This window comes from Rhinoraja longicauda, chromosome 11 (assembly GCF_053455715.1).
Source record: "Rhinoraja longicauda isolate Sanriku21f chromosome 11, sRhiLon1.1, whole genome shotgun sequence".
Classification (NCBI taxonomy): Eukaryota; Metazoa; Chordata; class Chondrichthyes; order Rajiformes; family Arhynchobatidae; genus Rhinoraja; species Rhinoraja longicauda.
Window position 1 is genome coordinate 11,559,189 of NC_135963.1, and position 24,907 is coordinate 11,584,095.

Sequence of the window (24,907 nt, forward strand, 5' to 3'; positions counted from 1 at the left end):
AACTGACCTTTCTGCCCACTCTGTCCATGCTAGTCATTGTTTATTATCTTATTTAGAAGCCGGTTCAAAAAACCGTTGTGTTTGTGAAGTTTTGATTGGCATAAACAAGTATCAAGTCACTCAAAATTATACCTCGTTAAAAGTGCACAGTGACGCAGCGGTAGAGTTGCAGCCTGACAGTGCCAAAGACCAGGGTTTGATCCTGACTAAGGGTATAAAGTTTGCATGCTCTCCATGTGGACAGTGTGGGTTTACTCCAGGTGCTCCGGTTTCCTCACACGTTCCAAAGACGCGCAGGTTTGTCGGTTAATTGGCTTCTGTAAACTGTCCCCGGTCTGTAGAATAGAACTATTGTACCGGATCACTGGTTGGTGCGGACTTGGTGGGCTGAAGGGCCTGCTTCCACACTGTATCTGTAAACTAAACTAAACTAACCTAAACAATGCTAAATTTTAAAAAGAACATGATAGAAATGCTCAGGGTCAGTGGAGAGAAAGATTAAGTTAATGTTTCAGGTCAATGACTATTTGTCTGAACTCCAGATTTAGACCAATTTTCCTTTGTATAAACAAATTGCTAACTGGCAATAAACATAAATATTCCTTTAATCTAAATTCTTTGAGAAGAACATAGATAATGCTGTTGTAACTTCTCTCACAAACATCCGTTCCAAGTGCTGTACATCCAGAAATTACTTTGAAGAGCAGACATGGCAGCCATTTTATACACAGAAACATCCAACTATGAGATGAACGACAGTGGAATCTGTATTTAATATATTGTCTATGAAACGACATCTAATATCGGCTTGATGGAGTATATCAAAATTGAGGTAATTTAAATTGAATTCAATTAGCAAATTATGACCCAACGAATCAAGCTGGAAAGGGTACAGAAAAGATTTATGAGGATGTTGCCAGGGCTCGAGGGTGTGAGCTATAGGGAGAGGTTGACTCCTCTATTGCTTGGAGTGCATGAGGATGAGGGTTGATCTTATTGAGGTGTATAAAATCATGAGGGGAATAGATCGGGAAGATGCACCGAGTTATTTGCCCAGACCAGCAGTATCGAAGACCAGAGGACATAGGTTTAAGGTGAAGGGGAAAAGATTTAATAGGAATCTGTGGGGTAGCTTTTTCACACAAAGGGTGTTGGGTGTATGGAAAATGCTGCTAGAGGAAGTAGTTGAGGCAGGGAATATCCCAACAGTTAAGAAACAGTTAGATAGACACAAAAAGCTGGAGTAACTCAGTGGAACAGGCAGCAGCTCTGGAGAGGATTAGGTGGCGTTTTGGGTCACGACCCTTAAACAGTTAGACAGATACATGGATAGGACAGGTTTGGAGGGATATGGACCAAATGCGGGCAGGTGGGACTGGTGTAGCTGGGGCATGTTGGCCGGTGTGGGCATGTTGGGCCGGCGGGCCTGTTTCCACACTGTATCGTTCTATGATTCTATGACTAAGTGAATGCATAAATGTATGAAAGAGCAACATCCGCAGTTCCTTGTATTTGACTACGACATCAGGTCCATTTGATAAAGTAGCTTGTCTACAAATTTACATTAGATATAACACTTTTTTTTTCAACTTAGGTGAGTTAGAACTAAGAATATTAGTTAAAGATGGCAATGCTAATGAAAGGGGGCTTCAAGTTTCCTCCTCCATTACTCATATCTGGTCAATCATATTTTCTTGAGAAAATTAGTAATCAGATAGAACTATTTTCCCTCAAAGAATTCCCAGACTCCATTCCAAGCAGTAATTTGCTGCACTTGCTTATAGTATGATACACATAGGGGTATGTTTGATTCATTTCTCAAAGCTTGAGTCAACACAGCAGGAAGTTTTCAGAGATATGTTTAATAGAAATCCATGCATTTCAGTCCACACCACAGTGGCATCCGGGAGGAAGTCAGAAAGAATGTGTGCCCTGATAACAAGTTCTGATGAATTGCAGTTACATTTTATTATTGTTTACTAAGGGATGATCAAATGTTGTTATTATTTCTGGCTTACTTTGTTCAACAATGTAAGCATGTTGGAAATTCCAGCCCAGGGAATGCCAGTTGGTTATGGAGCCTGTCCCACACTGTCATTCTGCAGTTTAGTATCATGAAAAGTAACATTAGCAAATTTGCAGATGGCACAAAGCTGGGTGGCAGTGTGAACTGTGAGGAGGATGCTATCAGGATGCAGGGTGACTTTGACAGGTTGGGTGAGTGGGCAGATGCAGGGCAGTTGCAGTATAATGTGGATAAATGTGAGGTTAGCCACTTTGGTGGCAAGAACAGGAAGGCAGATTATTGTCTGAATGGTGTCAAGTTAGGAAAAGGGGAAGTACAACAAGACCTGGGTGTCCTTGTACGTCATTCAGTGAAAGTAAGCATGCAGGTACAGCAGGCTGTGAAGAAAGCCAATGGCATGTTGGCCTCCTTCATAACAAGAGGAGTTGAGTATAGGAGCAAAGAGGTCATTCTGCAGTTGTACAGGGCCCTGGTGAGACCGCACCTGGAGTACTGTGTGCAGTTTTGGTCTCCAAATTTGAGGAAGGACATTCTTGCTATTGAGGGAGTGCAGCGTAGGTTCACGAGCTTAATTCCCGGGATGGCGGGACTGTCATATGTTGAAAGAATGGTGCGCTGGGCTTGTATACAATGTAATTTAGAAGGATGAGAGGGGATCTTATTGAAACATATAAGATTATTAAGGGATTAGACACGCTAAAGGCTGAAAACATGTTCCCGATGTTGGGGGAGTCCAGAACCAGGGCCACAGTTTAAGAATAAGGGGTAGGCCATTTAGAGCGGCGATGAGGAAAAACGTTTTCACCCAGCGAGTTGTGAATCTGTGGAATTCTCTGCCTCAGAAGGCAGTGGAGGCCGATTCTCTGGATGCTTTCAAGAGAGAGTTAGATAGAGCTCTTAATGATAGCAGAACCAAGGGGTAATATGGAGAAGGCAGGAACGGGGTACTGATTGTGATTGACCACAGTGAATGGTGATGCTGGCTCGAAGAGCCAAATGGCCTGCTCCTGCACCTATTTTCTATTGTTGATTGTCTATTGTCCGGCACGGTGGCGTAGCGGTAAAGCTGCTGCCTTACAGCGCCAGAGACCCGGGTTCAATCCTGACTACGGGTGTTGTTTGTGTGGAGTTTGTCCGTTCACCCCGTGACCTGCGTGGGTTTTCCCCAGGAGCTCCGGTGTCCTCCCACACTCCAAAGACGGACAGGTTTGTAGGTTAATTGGTTTGGTAAAATCGTAAAATAGTCCTTAGTGTGTGTAGATAATCTTAATGTGCGAGGACTCTGTGGGCCGAAGGGCCTGTTTCTGCGCTGTATCTCTAAACTAAAAACAAAACTAAACCAAACCCCTTACTACCCCACCCTCAACAGTCATTCACCTTGCACCCAGCGGTGTTCTGATTAAATGGAAATGTATGTATTTAATCTATTTATTTACTTGCTTACTCACACGCCTGACTAAGTGTAGTGCCCACGATTAACAAAATGTACGAAAATACGAATCTCGATTAGTGCATAGCCAATTAATGTGTCACTAAGATTTTGATTTATATACTGAATACGTCACAGGAGGAGGCAATGTTGCATTTGACTTCCCTATTAGACAGGAGAGAATAATTTGTTTTGCAAGATGATTAAACCTCCTGAGTCATCTTTCCAAATATTTTCATCAAATGTTTTAAATTTTAAAACTGCTCTTGGTATTTAGTTAGGTGGAAAGTTAAGTTTAGTTTAGTTTAGTTCAGTTCAGTTTTGTTTATTGTCACGTGTACTGAGGTACAGTGAAAAGCATTTTGGTGCGTGCTAACCAGTTAGCAGAAAGACTACACATGATGCCAACCGTGCTGCCCACAGTGTACAGATACATGATGAAGAGAATAACGTTTAGTACAAGATAAAGACCAGTAAGGTCTGATTAAATATAGCCGAGGGTCTCTTAAGAAGTTCATTGTAGCTAGGAAGGATGGCACGGACTTGGTAGGCCAAAGCCCCTCTTTCCACATTGGATCTCTAATGTGTAAATAGGCCTAAGTGGTACAGAATAAGCAAAGTAGGAGCATAAAGATAAAGTCTGTTTGGCTATTTGCAATTTTGATTTATTAAAGCACAATCATTCATTCAAAAATACACCAGAAATTCATAAGTTCATAAGTGATAAGAACAGAATTAGGCCATTCGGTCCATCAAGTCTACTCCGCCATTTAATCATGGCTGATTTACCTTTCCTTCTCGACCCCATTCTCCTGCCTTCACCCCATATCCCCTGACACCCGTACTAATCAAGAATCTATCTATCTCTGCCGTAAAAATAACCACTGACTTGGCCTCCACGGCCTTCTGTGGCAATGAATTCCACAGATTCACCACCCTCTGACTAAAGAAATTCCTCTTCATCTCCTTCCCAAAGGAACATCCCTTAATTCTGAATCTATGACCTCTGGTCCTTGACTCTCCCACTTGACTAGTGGAAACATCCTGTCCACATCCAGGCCTGTGGAAAATGTGGAGAAATAGTTTGCATTGAGATCATGGCTTGTGCAATTTTGCTGCAATATCTCTTCTTTCAGAGTAGTAACAGCAGTTTAGGAGCAATTCATTGGGTATCAGGCAGATTGATATAATGTGTAAGAAGGAACTGCAGATGCTGGACTCACTCAGCAGGTCAGGCAGCATCCCCTGAATGGAGAGAAGGAATGGGTGATGTTTCAGGTCGAGACCCTTTTTCAGACTTTGATATCATCCTGGGTTATGAAAGACGGAACCCGGGACGACCAAACAAGACGATGCTGAAGACGTTGATGGAAGACGCATGTGTAGAGACAAAAGAGGAGCTTCCCAGGTGTATGGAGGACAGAGATGTGTGGTGCGTCCGTCACTGTGCCCGTCGGAAACCAGCACCACTGCGTCGCTAATGCTTTCAACGCTTTTAATTAATTAATTAATTTAAAGTTATGAAAGAAGGATTGGTTCTGAAATCAGCCCTGTTCATTAATATCAAACATTTCAGCTGCTGTCAGCAACTCTGGTTGGTGGTCTCATCCAGCGGGTCAATGATAAACACAATGCTTACGGTAGTTTAGATTTAGAGATACAGCGCGGAAACAGGCCCTACGGCCCACCGAGTCCGCGCCGCCCAGCAATCCCCGCACGTTAACACTATCCTACACACACTAGGGACAATTTTTACATTGATCCAGTCAATTAACCTACATACCTGTACGTCTTTGGAGTGTGGGAGGAAACCGAAGATCTCGGAGAAAACCCACGCAGGTCACGGGGAGAACGTACAAACTCCGTACAGATGGCGCCCGTAGTCAGGATCGAACCTGAGTCTCCGGCGCTGCATTCGCTGTAAGGCAGCAACTCTACCGCTGCGCCACCGTGCCGCTGTTCCTCATCGTGCCGCCATTCCTCATTGTGGTGTTCAATTCCATCTGAAATTATTCATGGCATTTATTTACTGTTAAGGGAATGCTAATTTAACCCAACCACATTTCACCTAAAATAGAGAACTGTTGTACAGTCATGGAGTTATTGAATCAGAGACCACGGAAGCAGACCTTTCAACCCACTATGTTTCCGTCGACAATCTGCTCTAACCCCATTTAGTAGCATTTGGTCCACAGCCTTCTGTGCCCTACTGTGGCTTTCCAATAGATGTACTCACTCGTTGTACCCTGGTGTCATACAGAATCTTTCCGGACAGCAAGTAAATATTTTGTTTGAGGTCTGAGGCAGAGATTTATCTTTTGTTTGTAATCGCTGGCTTTCCTGGGTTCTGGGTGCTGGTCCTGAACTTTGATCAACTGGCCTTTGAATGACTCCCATATGTCCAATGCAGAATTTCCCAAAACAGTTTGGTGTGCTTGCTTTCATACGTCTTGCAAGAGGCAGGAGGTCATGACACAACTATATACCACTTGAGCATCGCCACATTTGGAGTATTGTGTGCAGTTCTGGCCACCCCATTACAGAGAGAATGTGCATGCTTTGAAAAGGGGCAGGGAAAAGTAGAGGTTTAACAGAATGATGCCTGGAGTTGTAGAGTCAAAGAGTGATACATGGTGGACACAGGCCCTTCGGCCTAACTTGCCCACACTGGCCAACATGTCCCAGCTACACTCGTCCCACCTACCCACGTTTGGTCCATAGCCCTCAAACCTGTCCTATCCATGTACCTGTCTAACTGTTTTTTAAATGTCGGGATAGTCCCAGCCTCAACTACCTCCTCTGGCAGCTTGTTCCATACACCCACCACCCTTTGTGTGAAAAATGTTTTTCCTCAGATTCCTGTTAAATCTTTTCCCCTTCACCTTGAACCTTTGTCCTCTGGAGAAGAGGGTATTAGCTATAAAGAGAGGATGGACAGACTTACAAGTCTATAAAATTATGAAAGGCATAGATCGGTTAGATGGTCAGAAACCTTTCCCCCTGTTGGAAATATCAATGACTAGAGGGCATAGCTTGAAGATGAGAGCGGCAAAGTTTAAATAATTTTATATGTTTCTATAAAATCCCCTCTCATCCTTCTAAATTCCAGTGGATACAAGCCCAGGCACTCCATTCTTTCATCGGCACGGTGGCGCAGTGGTAGAGTTGCCGCCTTACAGCGAATGCAGTGCCGGAGACTCAGGTTCGATCCTGACTACGGGCGCCGTCTGTACAGAGTTTGTACGTTCTTCCCGTGACCTGCGTGGGTTTTCTCCCACACTCCAAAGACGTACAGGTATGTAGGTTAATTGGCTGGGCAAATGTAAAAAAATTGTCCCTAGGGTGTAGGATAGTGTTAATGTGCGGGGATCGCTGGGCGGCGCGGACCCGGTGGGTCGAAGGGCCTGTTTCCGCGCTGTATCTCTAAATCTAAATCATATGGATATACAGGAAATAGAGGGATATGGATCACGTTTAACTTGGCATCATGTTCGGCACAGACATTGTGGGCCGAAAGGCCTGTTCCTATGCTGTACGGTTTTATGTTTTATGTTCTAATAACTAATATCTCCAGGTTAATTTTCTTCAAGGTAAATGGCATTACTATGTATAGGTACATTGGGTGATTTGGACACGGTGGGCTGAAGGAGAGGTTTCTGGGCAGTACATATAGTATCTATGACTCTATGCTGGTATAACATTACCACCTGAAACTAACGGAACCTCGTTGAGTTTGTACACTGCACAAGAGTCTGCAGATGCTGGAATCTTGAGCAAAAAACAAAGTGCTGGAGGCACTCAATGGGTCAGGCAGCACATGCGCGGGGAAATGGACAGATGACATATCAGGTAAGGGCCTTCCTTCAAAGACTCCTGGTTCTCTACAATCCCTACCAGTCATGAAGGTGAGTCCCGACCCGAAACATTGTCTGTCCATTTATTTTCCACATATGGGTGACACAGTGGCGCAGCGGTAGGGTTGCTGCCTTACAGCGCCAGAGACCCAGGTTTGATCCTGACTATACGGAGTTTGTATGTTCTCCCCATGACCTGCGTGTGTTTTCTCTGGGAAGCTGTGGCTTCCTCCCACACCCCAAAGACATACAGGTTTGTAGGCTAATTAGTTCTGGGCACCATGCTATAGGAAAGATATTGTCAAGCTTGAAAGGGTTCAGAGAAGATTTACAAGAATGTTGCCAGGATTAGAGGGTGTGAGCTATAGGGAGAGGTTGAGTAGGCTGGTGGGAATAGTGTAGCTGGGACATGTTGGCCGGTGTGGGAAAGTTGGGCGGGAAGGCCTGTTTCCACACTGTATCACTCTATGACTTCACCACTATGACTATGACCATGGGTGACGTTTCGGGTCGAGACCCTTCTTCAGACTGAGGGAGTCGGGGTACGGGAGAGAGATAGAACATGTGGTTGATTGGTGCCGCAACACGAACTTCTTGCTCAGCTTCACCTTAACTTGACTTGGCCAGAATTAGATACATTCCAGGTATAGAAGGAGGACATTCTTGGTCTTTCTAATTGCTTACCATTTGGAGGTGGATGTCGGTCTCAAGAGCCTTGGGTGCCAAGTGTGGTGTGCCAAGGCAAATTTCAGAAAGCCCTTCCAATATGAAGGAATGGGTGACGTTTTGGTTCGAGACCCTTCTTCAGACTGTTTCCATGCTGTATCTCTAAACTAAACTAAACTAAACTAAACTAAACTAAACTAAACTAAACTAAACTAAACTAAACTTTAACAATTTATTTTATTCACAGGCAAATTATAAATGCAGAGTCCAATATCACCAAGTAATGCTTTGTTTCCACACAGAGGTGATAGCTTGTCTTTGTCAAAAACCATGAACAAATATTAAAGTTAATCACAAATTATCTCAATGTTTTCCACATTTGTCACTCATTCAACAGAAAATCCAAACATCGCTCAGAGGTGAGTGGTGATGATACCACATGGCATTGGAAGAGTTACAGAGCTTCATACCGACAGTAAGATTATTGCCATGCATAGTTCAAATTCCAACAGCAGTGAATCACTCCTGATAAGAGGTGGGATTTTGGCTCAAATCCCTGTACTACTGGAACCATTTTACCTCCGGAATGAGAGGTAAATTGTGTTTTACCTGTGTTTTAAAAAAAGTAATTTTCAACATTGAATGACAACAGAATGGGATCTAAGAGTGAGGTTAAGCAGTTTTAAAACTCAGTGTCAGATTCTAGTGGGAGACAAAATTACCCTCCTTGGAAAATTTGACTAGTTGGTGTGTGGGATGACGGCAAAATTAGTGGAGTCGTAGACAGTGAAGAAAGTTGTCTAAGGTTACAGCAGGATGTAGATCAACTATAAAGGTGGCCAAAGGAATGGTATTTAACTCAAACAAGTGCAAAGTGATACATCTACGGAAATCAAACTACAGAAGGACTTAAAATCATAAAACATAGGAACCGAATTAGGTCATTTGGCCCATTGAGTCTGCTCCGCCATGCGATCATGGCTGATCTATTTTTCCCTCTCAACCACATTCTCCTGCCTTCTCCCTGTAACCTTTGACACCCTTACTACTCACGACCCCATGAATTTCCAAATAGCCAAAGACTTGGCCTCCGCAGCGGTCTGTGATGGTGGGTTCCACTGATTCACCACCACACAGTGAACGGCAGTGCTCGGTGTTACAGAACAGAGACCAAAGGGTACGGATACATAGTTCCCTGAAAGTGGCAACACAGGTAGACAAAGGAGTTGCAATGGTGTCCAAGGACACGGTATTAAGAACAGGAGTTGGGGCGTCGTGTTACAGCTACACAAGAATGTGGTGAGACCACACTTGCAGGTCTGGTCAACATACCACAGGGCGTGGCTAAACTAGAAAGAGTGCAGAAAGATTCACAAGTATGTTGCAGTTATATTCTTACACTACAAGCATGTTGCGGTGACTGAAGAGCTTGAGTTATGAAATGAGACTGAGTAGGCTGGGACTGTTTCACCTGGAGCATTGGAGAATGAGGGGAGACCTAACCGAGGTTTATAAAATCACGACGGGCCGACATCATGTCATGTTGCAACTGTTCAAGGCACTGGTGATGCACTGTAGAAAGTATCCTGGCTGGTTGCATCATGGCGATTCCAATGCACAGGCTGCAGAGAGTGATGGAGGGAGCCTGGTCCATCATGGGTACAACCCTCCCAACCATCAAAGATATCTACAAGAGGTGTACCCCAGTGAAGGTGTCATCTCTCATCAAGGATCTCCATCATCCAGGTAGGACTTCTTTCTCACTGTGATCGTCAGCCTGGAGGTACACAGCCCTGATGTCCCACGTCACCATGTGCAGTAATGACTATTCTCCTACAACTATCAGTTTCAATCTTAAACTTACCTCAGCAATGGACCACTATGGAATACCTCTGGCACCCCCACAGACTTGTTCTCTTTGCATCATACAATACAATACAATATATCTTTATTGCCATTGTACAGGGGTACAACGAGATTGGGAATGCGCCTCCCATACGATGCAATAAATTAATTAGCTAGTCAGTATTCATTTAAACAACCCAATGAAACAAATTAGAACAGTTTTAAAACAGAATAAAGTAGATCTGTGCCGGTTCACTGTGCGATGTGACCATCCGGCTCAGCAGGACCGGTTCATAGCAGCTATGGCCCTGGGGATGAAGCTGTTCCTGAGTCTGGAGGTGCGGGCGTAGAAGGCCTTGTATCATCTGCCCAATGGTAGAAGTTCGAACAGACTGTTGCTGGGGTGTGAAAAGCCTTTGTGGATGCTGGTGGCTTTTCTGAGGCATCGTGTGTTGTAGATGCCCTCCAAGGCTGGTAGCTGTGTTCCGATGGTCCTCTGAGCTCTATGGACTACCCGCTGAAGAGCTTTCCTCTCTGCCTCCGTGCAGCTGAGATACCACACAGGGATGCCATGTGTTAGGATGCTCTTAATCATAATCATAATTTATTAGCCAAGTATGTTTTGCAACATACGAGGAATTTGGTTTGCCATACAGTCATACCAAGAAAGCAACAAGACACACAACTACATGAAAATTTGACATAAACATCCACCACAGCGGCTCTTCCACGTTCCTCACTGTGTTGGAAGGCAATAAAGTCTTATCTTCTTTTCTCCTTTCCTCCCCGCTGTCAGGGGAGTCGAACCATCCGCAGTCGGGGCGGCCGAAGCTCCCATGGCTTGGAGCTCCCGAAGTCGGTCTCTAACCAGCGACCGCGAGCTCCACTTTCAAAGTCCACAGGCTCCCGCTCGCGGTTGGAGTTCCGATGTCCCAGCAAGAGGCCGCCAGCTCCACAACGTTAGGCCGCAGAGCGGACGGAGATACGACATGGAGAAAGTCGCATCTCCGTCGAGGAAAGAGATTAAAAAAGTTTCCCCCACCACCCCCTACATAATACAAAACTACAGATAAACTAAAACATACATTTTACAACAAACTAAAAACTCAAAAAAGGAAAAAGACGAAACAGGCCATTGGTGAGGCAGCCTTTGTCACTTGGTGGCATATAAATGTGTTTTGCACTAATGTTTTGGTTTTTTTTGCACAATCTTTATCGTTTTACTGTCTTGCAAACTTTATGCGTAATTTATATCTGATTTATCTCTGTTATGTGTTTATGTCTACGTGCTAGTAATGTTGCTGCTAGCAAGATTCTCATTGTACCTGTACCTCACTGTAACCAAAGATAGACACAAAATACTGGAGTAACTCAGCGGGTCAGGCAACATCTGTGGAGAGAAGGAATGGGTGACGTTTCGGGTCGAGACCCTTCTTCGGACTGAGGGAGTCAGAGAACGGGAGAGAGATAGAACACGTAGTTGATTGGTGCCGCAACACGAATTTCTTGCTCAGCTTTACCTTAACTTGACTTGACCAGAATTAGATACATTCCAGGCATAGAAGGAGGACATTCTTGGTCTTTCTAATTGCTTACCATTTGGAGGTGGATGTAGGTCTTAAGAGCCTTGTGCTTTAGTGTGCCAAGGCAAATTGCAGAAAGCTCTTCCAATACCAATTTTCAGAAAGCTCTTCCAATACCAATTACAAAGGTACAAACAAGGTGAAGCTCAAACAGTGATGGATGGAGATGAAGATCTCATTCTCAGTTCCCTGCAGCATGTTCTTGGTAACCTCCTGGTAATTGAGAGAAGATAGTCAAAAATAGAGATGCAGCATGGAAATTGTCCCTTCAGCCCACTGAGCCCATGTTGACCATCAACCACCCATTGACACTATTCCTACACTAATCTAAACTAATTTATCCTCTTCTCATTGTCATCAATTGCTACCAGAGATTAATAGTGTAAGAGGAGGAATGAATGTAATCATATTCTGAGCTGATCTCTGTTCTAAAATATTTTTAAACAAGTCGGTGATGACATATTACAGAAATATTCCAACATCTGCAATCACTCACGTTTACGTAATGTGGAAAATTGGATTGAAGGAATTACAGGGTTGAAGCAAGCAAACAAACAAACTGTTGGAGGAACTCAGCAGGCCAGACAGCATGCTGTATGTCCAGGGAAGTGGACAGACTTTGTTTTTGGGTCAGGACCCTTCTTCAGACTGATGGTGTAGAGGCCACAAAGCTGGTAGAGAGAGAGTGGTGAGGAGTAGGGGTGGGGCAAGAGCTGCCAATTAGTTAGTGGATTCAGGAGGATTACATAGTTTAACAATGACAGGGAGACACTGCAGGTGGCAAGCCCAGTTGAAATTCCACCAGCCCTGAAATCCTCCTGATAAGAGAATAAGTAAATCATTCAGACTCCGATTAAACGTTGGAATTTCCCAAATTACTGTTGCAGTGATACTGGACACATCTGATCCTGGTCACATCTGGGAAACAGCATCACTCGGATCTTTTTTTAAATCAAGTGTTCTGAAATCACCTTGAAAGTTAAGTGTGCAGGGAATGATTTCGTAGCTTTAAACATTTTATTTTTGGAGCTGTAAATTGGGAGTATCAGGTTTGCTACAGCCAACGTCCACATTTGTCCCGCATGTACTGGCCATCGTGCCAAAACTAACTCAATGAGAACATTAATGGGTCCGGAGGGACACTCTTGAACCAGGCAGCTTGTGCTTCTAGATGGTGTAAAGCCTTGGTCCTGATAACATTTAAAGAAGTCAATTGCACAGATGACATAGGAAATATTGTCTGAGCTTCAAGGTTTAACAAGGTGTGGCATTTGGGAATGCAGTTATTAGGAGTCAAGGAGAATCCTTTTGTTCTGGCTGGTGATAATGGCTGTGATTGTTGGGGTTCAATCATCTCCGCCCCAGATATTGTGATATTGGTGATATCAGGATATCCACGAACCTGGCTTCATTCACAGGTAGGAGGAGAGTGTCAATAGCTTCAACTTCCTAGACGTGCATTTCTCTGAAGGTCTGTCCTGGGCCCAGCACATTGAGGCAATCACGAAGAAAGCCCATCAATGCCTCTACTTAGATTCTACTTAGATTCAACACGTCGACTAATACCCACTTGAACTTCTACAGGTTACTATCGCGCCGTTTGGGAAGCAATTAGACAGGTACATGGATAGGACAGGTTTAAAGGGAGATGGGGCAAACACAGGCAAGTGGGACTAATGTAAATGTGTAAGAAGGAACTGCAGATGCTGGTTTAAACTGAAGATAGACACAAAAAGCTGGAGTAACTCAGCAGGACAGGCAGCATCTCTGGAGAGAAGGAATGGGTGACGTTTCGGGTCGAGACCCTTCAGACTGAACAAATGAAATATAAATTAAAGAATGGGTTAAAGATAAATGAAGATCAAAAAACCTGCAGCTGCGAGAAATCGTAAACAAGAAACAGGAAATTTTGAAAACACTCATCAGGCCAGACAATATCTATGAAAGGAGTTAATGTTACAGGTGAAAAACTCTGTCAGAACTGGGAAAGAGAATAAAGGTTAGTTTCCAACATTGTCTATTTCTGTTATGCATTAATATTTCTGTGTAGCCTATCATTTATAAAGGATATATTAAAAAAGCCCAATTGTACAAATGTTGCCCTGAGAATCCGTTCCACTTTTTTAATTGTGGATTCCAAAGCCACCTTAGCTCAATACTGACATCTAGTGGTTACAATAAGTGTGGCACAATTGAAGCACAAAAAGAAAAAAAAACTCCAGTCACATGAAGACAACGTCTCCAGGTTTAGTTTAGTTTATCGGGCAGGAAGGAACTGCAGATGCTGGTTTAAACCGACGATAGACGCAAAATGCTGGAGTAACTCAGCGGGACAGGCAGCATCTCTGGAGAAAAGGAATGGGTGACGTTTCGGGTCTGAAGAAGGGTCTCGACCCGAAATGTCACCCATTCCGTCTCTCCAGAGATGCTGTCTGCCACGCTGAGTTACTCCAGCTTTTTGTGTCTACCTTTTGTTTAGTTTATTTCCTGAGTTGTTAAAATCATAAATCTGTTGGTCGGTTATCTACTACCATTCTCAGGCAGAATGAAAATTAAAGGATGTACCCTCAGAATAAAAGGACGTACCTTTAAAAAGGAGATGAGGAGGAATTTATTTAGTCAGAGGGTGGTGAATCTGTGGAATTCATTGCCACAGGCGGCTGTGGAGGCCAAGTCAATGGGTGTCTTTAAGGCGGAAATTGACAGATTCTTGATTAGTACGGGTGTGAAGGGTTATGGGGAGAAGGTAGTGGCATGGGGTTGAGAGAGAAAGATACATCAGCCATGATTGAATAGCGGAGTAGACTCAATGGGATGAATGGTCTAGTTCTGTTCCTATCACTTATGAACTTTTTATCCCCGAAGGTTATTTACCAGCATCTCCCAGATATTCCAGTGGCCAGAAATCCTAGGGTGACGGAGGAACTGAAGGAAATTCAGATTAGGCGGGAAATGGTGTTGGGTAGACTGATGGGACTGAAGGCTGATAAATCCCCAGGGCCTGATGGTCTGCATCCCAGGGTACTTAAGGAAGTGGCTCTAGAAATCATGGACGCATTGGTGATCATTTTCCAATGTTCTATAGATTTAGGATCAGTTCCTGTGGATTGGAGGGTAGCTAATGTTATCCCACCTTTTAAGAAAGGAGGGAGAGAGAAAACAGGAAATTATAGACCAGTTAGCCTGACATCGGTGGTGGGGAAGATGCTGGAATCAATTATAAAAGAAGAAATTGCGGAACATTTGGACAACAGTAACAGGATCGTTCTGAGTCAGCATGGATTTACGAAGGGGAAATCATGCTTGACTAATCTTCTGAAAATTTTTGAGGATTTAACTAGGAAAATGGACAAGAGAGAGCCAGTGGATGTAGTGTACTTGGACTTTCAGAAAGCCTTTGATAAGGTTCCACATAGGGGATTAGTGGGCAAAATTAGAGCACATGGTATTGGGGGTAGTGTACTGGCATGGATAGAAAATTGGTTGGCAGACAGGAAACAAAGGGTAGGGATAAATTGGTCTCTTTCAGAATGGCAGGCAGTGACTAGTGGGGTACCCGCAAGGCTCCACTGGGAGCTGGGACCACAGCTATTTACAATATACATTAATGACTTAGATGAAGGGATAAAAAGTAACATTTGCAAATTTGCAGATGACACAAAGCTGGGTGGCAGTGTGAAGTGTGAGGAGGATACTAAGAGGATGCAGGGTGACTTGGACAGGTTGTGTGAGTGGGCAGATGCATGGCAGATGCAGTTTAATGTGGATAAATGTGGGGTTATCCAGTTTGGTGGTAAGAACAGGAAGGCAGATTATTATCTGAATGGTGTCAAGTTAGGAAAAGGGGAGGTCCTTCTGCAGTTGTACAGGACCCTAGTGAGACCGCACCTGGAGTACTGTGCGCAGTTTTGGTCTCCAAATTTGAGGAAGGACATTCTTACTTTTGAGGGAGCGCAGCGAAGGTTCACGAGGTTAATTCCTGGAATGGCGGGACTGTCATATGTTGAAAGATTGGAGCGACTGGGCTTGTATACTCTGGAATTTAGAAGGATGAGAGGGGATCTTATTGAAACATAGAATAATTAGGGGATTGGACACGCTGGAGGCAGGAAACATGTTCCCGATGTTGGGGGAGTCCCGAACCAGCCTGCAGTCTTTAACATCGTGGAGCTCATGGTCTCTGGTTAGAGACCGACTTCGGGAGCTCCAAGCCGCAGCAGCTTCGACCGCCCCAACGTGGGGACTTCGATCGCTGGCTGCGGGAGCTTCGATCGCCCCGATTGCGGATGGTTCGATTGCCCCAACCGCGGGAGAATAAAGAGGAAGAAGGTTAGACTTTATTGCCTTCCATCACAGTGAGGAATGTGGGGAATCCGCTGTGGTGGATGTTTATGTTAACTTGTATGTAGTTGTGTGTCTTGTTGCTTTTTCTTCGTATGGCTGTATTTCACTGTACGTTAATTGGTACACGTGACAAAAAACTGACCTTTGAACCTTTGTTTCCTGGCAGTGGCTCTGGGTTAGTGTTGCAGGCGTTGGCCTAACCTAATGATGTTGTCGATGTCCTCCGTCACCTCTCTGCTACTCTGTGCTGCTACAGGCAGTTGAATGGTCGGCCTCTGTGGGGCCTCTGGCGATGCCTGATCCACACCACCCTGAGGCTGTTGCAAGCCTCTGGCGTTCCACTCCGCGGGCACAAATCAACCCGCGAATGTGCCACCGCTCAACGTCCGCCCCAGTGTAGAATTCACTGATCAAAGATTAAATGGCTCATTGTGGGCAAGGTCATAAGGTTATAAGTGATGGGTGCAGAATTAGGCCATTCGACCCATCAAGCCTACTCCGCCATTCAATCATGGCTGATCTATCTCTCTCCCTCCTAGCCCCATTCTCCTGCCTTCTCCCCATAACCTCTGACACCCGTACTAATCAAGAATCTATCTCTCTCTGCCTTATAAATATCCAATGACTTGGCTTCCACAGACTTCTGAATTCCTCAGATTCACCACCCTCTGACTAAAGAAATTTCTCCTCATCTCCTTCCTAAAAGAACGTCCTTTAATTCTGAGGCTATGACCTCTAGTCCTAGACTCTCCCAGTAGTGGAAACATCCTCTCCACAGCCACTCTATCCAAGCCTTTCACCATTCTGTGAGTTTCAAAGAGGTCCCCCCTCATTCTTCTAAACTCCAGCGAGTACAGGCCCAGTGCCGACAAACACTCATCAACGCCCGTACGGGCGGCACGGTGGTGCTGCAGTAGAGTTGCTGCCTTACAGCGAATGCAGCGCCGGAGTCTCAAGTTCGATCCTGACTACGGGCGCCGTCTGTACAGAGTTTGTACGTTCTCCCCGTGACCTGCGTGGGTTTTCTCCGAGATCTTCGGTTTCCTCCCACACTCCAAAGACGTACAGGTATGTAGGTTAATTGGCTGGGCAAATGTAAAAATTGTCCCTAGTGGGTGTAGGATAGCATTAGTGTGCGGGGATCGCTGGGCGGCATGGGCCCGGTGGGCCGAAGGGCCTGTTTCTGCGCTGTGTCTCTAAATCTAAAAAAAAAATCTAAATCATAGGTTAACATACTTATAAATGTTTCTTATGAGCTATATTTCCCGGATGCAGAACTAAACCTGCCAACAGCGAAGAGCAAAAGTCTGGCGATAATGCAGGTCTACCACCCAGCAAGTTTTAGGAGCTTTTATCTGACCAACTTTGACATAGCAATGGAAAGAAAGACAGATGTTTCCCCAGCAACTCCGAGGCGGCCTTTTTATCTGTAATTTCAAAAGTCAAGAGCCAAGAGTGTTTTATTGTTGTATGTCCCGAAACGGAACAATGATACTCGTACTTGCAGCAGCACAACAGGTATGTAAACATAGTACTCAGTAGGTACCGCATTAAACAGCAAGTTCAATAAATTTAAAAAATATATAACGCAAAATCAAAAACAAAGCCCAAAGTCCCCAGAGCACTCAAGACAGTTCGTAGTTCAGAGTTCAGTTGGAGTTCACATAAAGACACGTAAAAACACATGATTTGTTGTTATAAACGTTTGTCTATGTGCCAGGGATGCTGCTGCACCCTAGATTTTCATTGTACCTGGAGTTTAGCTTTAGCTTAGAGATACAGTGTGGAAACAGACCACTGAGTCCGCTCCGACCAGCCATCACCCATGCACTAGTTCTACCCTACACACTAGGAAGAATTTACAGAAGCCAATTAACCGACAAACCTGCACGTCTTTGGCATGTGGGAGGAAACCGGAGCGCCCGAAGGAAGCCCACACGGTCACTGGGTGAAACGTACAAACTCCATACAGACAGCACATGCGGTCAGGATCAAACCTGGGTCTCTGGCGCTGTAAGGCAGCAACTCTCCTGCTGTGGCACTGTACCTCACCATACCTGCGCATCTATATACTAAAACTCTCGTTTGTTTGTTTGTTTGTTCCTGAACTACAGCCAAAACGGTGCACGATAGCGCGGCAATTTTAGGCCCACCTTACTCACCGTCGTCCCTTTGGTGCTAATGGAAGAAGTTTCATTGAAATCGGTGTTATATTTTTAGAGTTATTCACATTTTAAAGTTTAAATCTATCTCCTACGGAGGGAGGGGCATGGAGGGAGGGAGGGAGGGAGGGAGGGAGGGAGGGAGGGAGGGAGGATAAGGGGGTTTGAGTGACAATAGACAATAGGTGCAGGAGGAGGCCATTCGGCCCTTCGAGCCAGCACCGCCATTCAATGTGATCATGGCTGATCATTCTCAATCAGTACCCCGTTCCTGCCTTCGCCCCATACCCCCTGACTCCGCTATCCTTAAGAGCTCTATCTAGCTCTCTCTTGAATGCATTCAGAGAATTGGCCTCCACTGCCTTCTGAGGCAGTGAATTCTGCAGATTTACAACTCTCTGACTGAAAACGTTTTTCCTCATCTCCGTTCTAAATGGCCTACCTCTTATTCTTAAACTGTGGCCCCTTGTTCTGGACTCCCCCAACATTGGGAACATGTTTCCTGCCTCTAACGTGTCCAACCCCTTAATAATCTTATATGTTTCGATGAGTGGGAGGTAAGGGGGAGGGGGAGGGGGAGGGGGAGGGAGGAGGGAGGGGGGAAGGGGGAGCGGGGGGAGGGGAAGTGGGGGGAGGGGGAGGGGGTGGGGGGAGAGGGGAGGGGGTGGGGAGAGGGTGCTGCACCAGTGCAGGACAGATTTGGGCCCACTTGGTCTAGTATGACAATAAAATGGACTCGGCTACGAAGATCGACACAAAATGCTGGAGTAACTCAGCGGAACAGGCAGCATCTCTGGAGAGAAGGAATGGGTGGCGTTTCGGGGTCGAGACCCTTCTTCAGACATGACAGCTATTCACTGGTGCAATGTGAATCCAGTCTGCATTGCCACAGCGCCCCCTATAGCCCAGTTCTATCCTCTGCTTCATTTGTGCACCCAATTTTCAGTCAGACAGTTGTGAATCTATGGAATTCTCTGCCTCAGAAGGCAGTGGAGGCCAATTCTCTGAATGCATTCAAGAGAGAGCTGGATAGAGCTCTTAAGGATAGCGGAGTCAGGGGGTATGGGGAGAAGGCAGGAACGGAGTACTGATTGAGAATGATCAGCCATGATCACATTGAATGGCGGTGCTGGCTCAAAGGGCCGAATGGCCTCCTCCTGCACCTATTGTCTATTGTCTATCATTCATATAAAGGCCTTGAACATGAAACATGAATGACGTCTTGGTCCATCGATGCTACCTGGACCTGCTGTGCATTGCCTCTCTGTTTAGGCTTAAATGACTGTCCTCTTATCTGGCAGCTGTCACCATTATCCATGACTCTCCCACTGGTGAAAGTATCTCAATATTTACAGTTAATATCACTTAGGATCTTTCATGTTTGCATATGGTCACCCCCTCAGTCTGCTCAACCCCAAATCAAGAAGATCCATTGGAATTTACTGGTGTTTGCAGATACTTTAGAGTTGGCACGTTCAGCTTACAAAGACTTCAGTGAACAAAGAAATGTGTATTTACCAGCATCTGCAGTTTGGTTTGGAGTTTAACTTCTTGTTTCTACAACCAAATAGTTTATTTTAGAGATACAGCATGGAAACAGGGTCCTTCAGCCCATCTAGTTCGTGCTGACCAACAAGCACACCCATATACTAGTTCCATCCTACACACTAGGGACTATTTGCAAAAGCCAATGACTTGGGTTTATTTTATGTAAGAAATTAACTGCAGATGCTGGTACAAATCGAAGGTATTTATTCACAAAATGCTGGAGTAACTCAGCAGGTCAGGCAACATCTCAGGAGAGAAGGAATGGGTGACGTTTTGGGTCGAGACCCTTCTTCAGACTGAAGAAGGGTCTCTACCCGAAACGTCACCCATCCCTTCTCTCCTGAGATGCTGCCTGTGCTGCTGAGTTACTCCAGCATTTTGTGAGTTTAGTTTATTGTCACGTGTACAGTGAAAAGCTTTTGTTGCGTGCTAACCAGTCAGCTGAAAGACAATACATGATTACAATCGAGCCGTTCACAGTGTACAGGTACATGATAAAGGACAAGACGTGAATTACCCTCCAAACCTGCAAGTCTTTGGGATGTGGGGGTGGGCAACCCACTAAGTCACAGGGAGAACGGACAAATGAACTGAGTTTTGCAAAGGGACAGGGCAGGAATGGGTTTTGCTAGCCACCAGCATCCACCAAGACTCTTCACACCCCTGCAACAGTCTGTTCGAAGTCCTTCCATCGGGCAGGCGATACAAGGCCGCCTACGCCCGCACCTCCAGACTCAGGAACAGCTTCATCCCCAGGGCCATAGCTGCTATGAACCGGTCCTGCTGAGCCGGATGGTCACATCGCCCAGTGAACCGGCACAGATCTACTTGCACTTTATTCTGTCTTAAAACTGTTACAATTTGTTTTCGTTGGGTTGTTGTTGTTTAAATTAATTAATTTATTGCATCGTATGGGAGGCGCATTCCCAATCTCGTTGTACCCCTGTACAATGACAATAAAGATATATTGTATTGTATATTGTATTGTATTAGGTGGGACCTAGGGAGAAGACGGCAGGGGAAGAGAGAAAGACATTCTGGCCTTCCATCACAGTGAGGAGGTGACTGGAGGAGACTCACTGTGATGGATGTTTCTTTTGTTTGGTGTTAGTTTATGATTGTACGTGTTATTGCATTTTTATTGATTATTCTTATTGGTCTTATTGTTGAACTGCGGGTAAATTTTAATTTCACTGCACATTTGTGTGTATGTGACAAATAAACGACTATTGAGGGAATGAGAAGGGGCGTTTTGAGTGTTGCACTTTGTACTCTGGCGGCGGTGAAGGTGGGTCGGTGGCGGGGCTCGGCGGCGGGGCTCGGCTCGGCGTCGCCCCCTGCCGGGCAGGTGAGCGGCTGAAGCAGCGACAAGTTTGGTCTTCGCTCATTCTGCCTGCCAGCGGGTCCCGGCGGCTGGAAGTTGCCAGCGCTCCGCAGCCCGGGTGGGGGGGGGGAATGTCCTGCTGCGGCCAGTACGAGGTGAGTTGGGAGCCTTGTCCTGCCAGCCGGGAAGCCCATTGACCCCAGTCTGTGGTTAGTATTGTCAGGGAGGGGGAAGAGAGGAAGGGAGGGGAGGGAGGGAGGGGGAAATCAGGTTCCCCTCTGGAAGGGATTTGCGATCCCGCGGTGGCTTGGCGCTGCCAATGTGACTCGGGCTCGGCTTTCATCAGCTTGGTCCCACTCTCCTTCAACGCTGCCGCCGGCCCTTGCCTCTCCCCCGGCCACCGAGGCTCTCTACGACCTGCCACAACTTGTTGTTTGCTTATTTGCAGAATGTTTATTTGTGTGTGTGTGATTTGGCTTTGTTTTATTTGCAGAATGTTTATTTGTGTGTTTGTGTGTGTGTGTGATTTGTCTTTGTTGAGTAGAAACTGTAGGCACGTTAGCCAAGAGCTCAGTGCCAGTCCCTCGGTCTGAGAGAATCATTTTGCTCCACAATTGTGTCCCATCTGGAAACACTTCTATTTTCAAAAATAAACTTTATTGGTAAATTTTGTAAAAACAGATTCAAGATAGCATCGGGTTGATAGATGCACATAATCTCTTGCCCAGAGTAGGGGAATCGAGGACCAGAGGACATGGGTTCAAGATGAAGGGGAAAAGATTTAATAGGAATCTGAGGGGTAACATTTTCACACAAGGGATGGAACAAGCTGGCAGATGAGGTAGTTGAGGCTGGGACTATCCCAACGTTTAAGAAACTGTTTGACGGGTACATGGATAGGACAGGATTGGAGGGCCAAGAGCAGGCAGGTGGGGCCAGTATAGCTGGGACGTTGGCCGGGTGTGGGCAAGTTGGGCCGAAGGGCCTGTTTCCACGCTGTATCACTCAATGACTCCAACAGCAGTACAAAACTCTTAATGCATTCTTGATGTCTGGCAGTACATTCAATATTGCTAGCAAAAGTGCTGGAGTAACTCTGCCGGTCAGGCAGTATCTCAGGAGAACATGAATATATGTTCAGTAATGTGAAAGAAGGAACTGCAGATTCCGGTTTACACACAAAATGGTTGTGTTCACGTGTACCCAGGTACAGTGAAAAGCTGCTGGAGTAACTCAGCAGGTCAGGCAGCATCTCTGGAGAAAAGGAACAGGTGATGTTTTGGGTCGAGAACCTTCATCAGTTAAGAAACATGGATATGTTCTCCAGAAATGGGGAGGAGGAGGGGGGGGGGGGGGCATGGTGGCACAATGGTAGAGTTGCTGCCTTCAGGTGCCAGAGAGCCAGGTTCAATCCTGACTACGGGTGCTGCCTGTATGGAGTTTGCATGTTCTCCCTGCGACCGTGTGGGTTTTCTCCAGGTGCTCCAGTTTCCTCCCGCATTCTAAAGTTGTGCAGGTTTGTCGGTTAATTGGCTTCGGTAAAATTGTACATTGTCCCTAGTGAGTAGAATCGTGGTAGTGTACGGGGTGATCGCTGGTCGGCACGGACTCGACGGGCCGAAGAGCCTGATTCCGCGCTGTACCTCTAAAGTCCAAAGTCTAAAGATGCTCCTGATGCGCTGAGTTATTCGAGCACATTGTGTCCTTTCATGTATTAACCAGCATCTGCATTTCCTTGTTTCTGCTTTTTAGTGTTACACCCAATAGTTAGACACAAAATGCTGGAGTAACTCAGTGGGACAGGCAGCATCTCTGGATAGAAGGAATGTGTGACGTTTCGGGTCGAGACCCTTCTTCGGTCCTGAGATTCCTCTTGCAGTCAGTAGTGTTAGCACCTCATTTTTTCCTTCCACATTGCACCACTGGTGCAGTTCCCTGATTGTGGGGTGTCCCCACTAATCTCAGCCCCCTCTAATCTCAGCCCCCTCAATGTCCAGCAGTGGAAGGTTCCTAGACTGTGGTCCTCCTCCATCGAACCTCTGCATTGGCTGCACTGAGCTTCAGTGCGTCTTTCAGCACGTACTCCTGCAGTGTGGAATGTGCCTGTTGGCTCTTTGCTGTTGCTGTTTGCCAAGGCAAACAGGAGTTGGAAACGTCAATCAAACTCCATTGTAAAAGGCTGCCAACTCTGATCGATGGCAGTGCCCACGACAAGACTCATCCAAAGTCGTGCTCCATGTTGCACTTAGTTTTTATGGTTCACTTACACATGTGTCTGGAGAAATCTTTGGCACTTTTTTAAATGGTAGTACCCCCTGCAGGACCAAAGACCAAGTGCCAGCACCTGCATCCGTGGTCTACGAGTCATAGAATGATAGTGTGGAAACAGGCCCTTCCACCCAACTTGCCCACATCGGCCAACATGTCCCAGCTACACTAGTCCCATCTGCCTACGCTTGGTCCATATCCCTCCGAACCTGTCCTATCCATGTACCCATCTAACTGTTTCTTAAATGTCGAGATAGGCCCAGCCTCATCTACCTCCTCTGGCAGCTTGTTCCATACACCCACTGCCCTTTGTGTGAAAACGTTACCCCTCAGATTCTTCTTAAATCTTTTCCCCTTCACCTTGAACCTATGTCCTCTGGTCCTCGAATCCCCTACTCTGGGCAAGAGATTCTGAACTGGGAACCTGTGGGTCATGCATTGACATTTGGGGAAATGGGCTGCAGGATCAGAGCCTTGAGTATGGACATCTTGACACTAGTCCCATCTGAAGAAGGGTCTCGACCCGAAACGTCACCCATTCCTTCTCTCCTGAGATGCTGCCTGACCTGCTGAGTTACTCCAGCATTTTGTGAATAAATACCTTCGATTTGTACCAGCATCTGCGGTTATTTTCTTATATGGACATCTTGACAAATCTGTTCCCAAACAATCTCCCACTTTCTACCACATGGGATTGATTCAAGCCTAACAACAAAATACAGATTCCCAATTCCAAGTATTCAGTTTTATGGTTCATAATTGGACTGGTTAGCACACAACAAAAGCTTTTCACTGTACCTCGGTAAACGATACTAAAAAAAACTAAGTATTCCAAGTATTCCCAATTCCAAGAGGCATCAACCCCCAAATTATTAAGCGAATGTAATGTGCAACCCTTGGGTTTATCCAGCCAGTTGAGTTGAGTCGTTTTTTAAGGAAAAGAAAACTGCAGATGCTGGTTTAAATCGAAGGATGACACAAAATGCTGGAGTAACTCGACGGGTCAGGCAGCATCTCGGGAGAGAAAGAATGGGTGACGTTTCGGGTCGAGACGTCTGAAACGCTTCAGTCTGAGGAAAGGTCTCGACCCAAAACGTCACCCATTCCTTCTCTCCCGAGATGCTGCCTGACCCGCTGAGTTATTCCAGCATTTTGTGTCGACCTTAGTTTTTTTTAGTATCGTTTACCGAGGTACAGTGAAAAGCTTTTGTTGTGCGCTTACCAGTCCAATTATGAACCATAAAACTGAATACTTGGAATTGGGAATCTGTATTTTGTTGTTAGGCTTGAATCAATCCCATGTGGTAGAAAGTGGGAGATTGTTTTTTCACATTGTACTTGGCGAGTTTTAGGTATTAATTTCGGAAAAGACTTTTGAAAATGTTCCACTGGGTTTATTTATGGGGCTCCTTTTCAACCTTAATCCTGGTTTTATATTGCCTAAACTATAACTTAATTAGTAGGTGGAATAATTATAAATGGACAAGAGACCAGCACCATTGAAAACTCGGCAACGTTTTCAAAGCTCCAAGCATTGTACTTGACACGTTATTGGTATTAATTTCCAGCAATTTGCAGAATGATTTTTTTTAACCGTGGGATGAGCCAAAAACCTAATGGTGAATCAGTAAATTCAGGGTCACAACATATCTTATCAAACTGATGTAGCATAGAATTGGAATGGTTATAAGTAACATGTTACTTAGAACTTGATCACCGCACTGTAAGAAAGATGTGTTAGCCTTGGCAAGGGCGCAAAGGAGATTCCAGGAAACGCCCTGGTGTATCTCCTCGACTCATTCTACAGATAAACAAAAAAAAGCATTCTGAAAATTGGTGGAAAATTAATATCAATGAC

The 24,907-nt window shown here is 45.4% G+C and overlaps 1 protein-coding gene across 1 annotated transcript in view; it reads left to right on the forward strand.

Moving 5' to 3' along the window:
- Positions 1 to 20,888: 20,888 nt before the first annotated feature.
- The window catches only part of LOC144598296 (choline transporter-like protein 3), a 95,240-nt gene continuing 91,221 nt past the window's right edge, over positions 20,889 to 24,907 (forward strand). Inside the window, exon 1 of the mRNA XM_078408270.1 lies at positions 20,889 to 20,936. Within this exon, the coding sequence (XP_078264396.1) occupies positions 20,913 to 20,936 (24 nt within the window). The 5' untranslated portion in view covers positions 20,889 to 20,912. The remainder of the gene's footprint in view (positions 20,937 to 24,907) is intronic.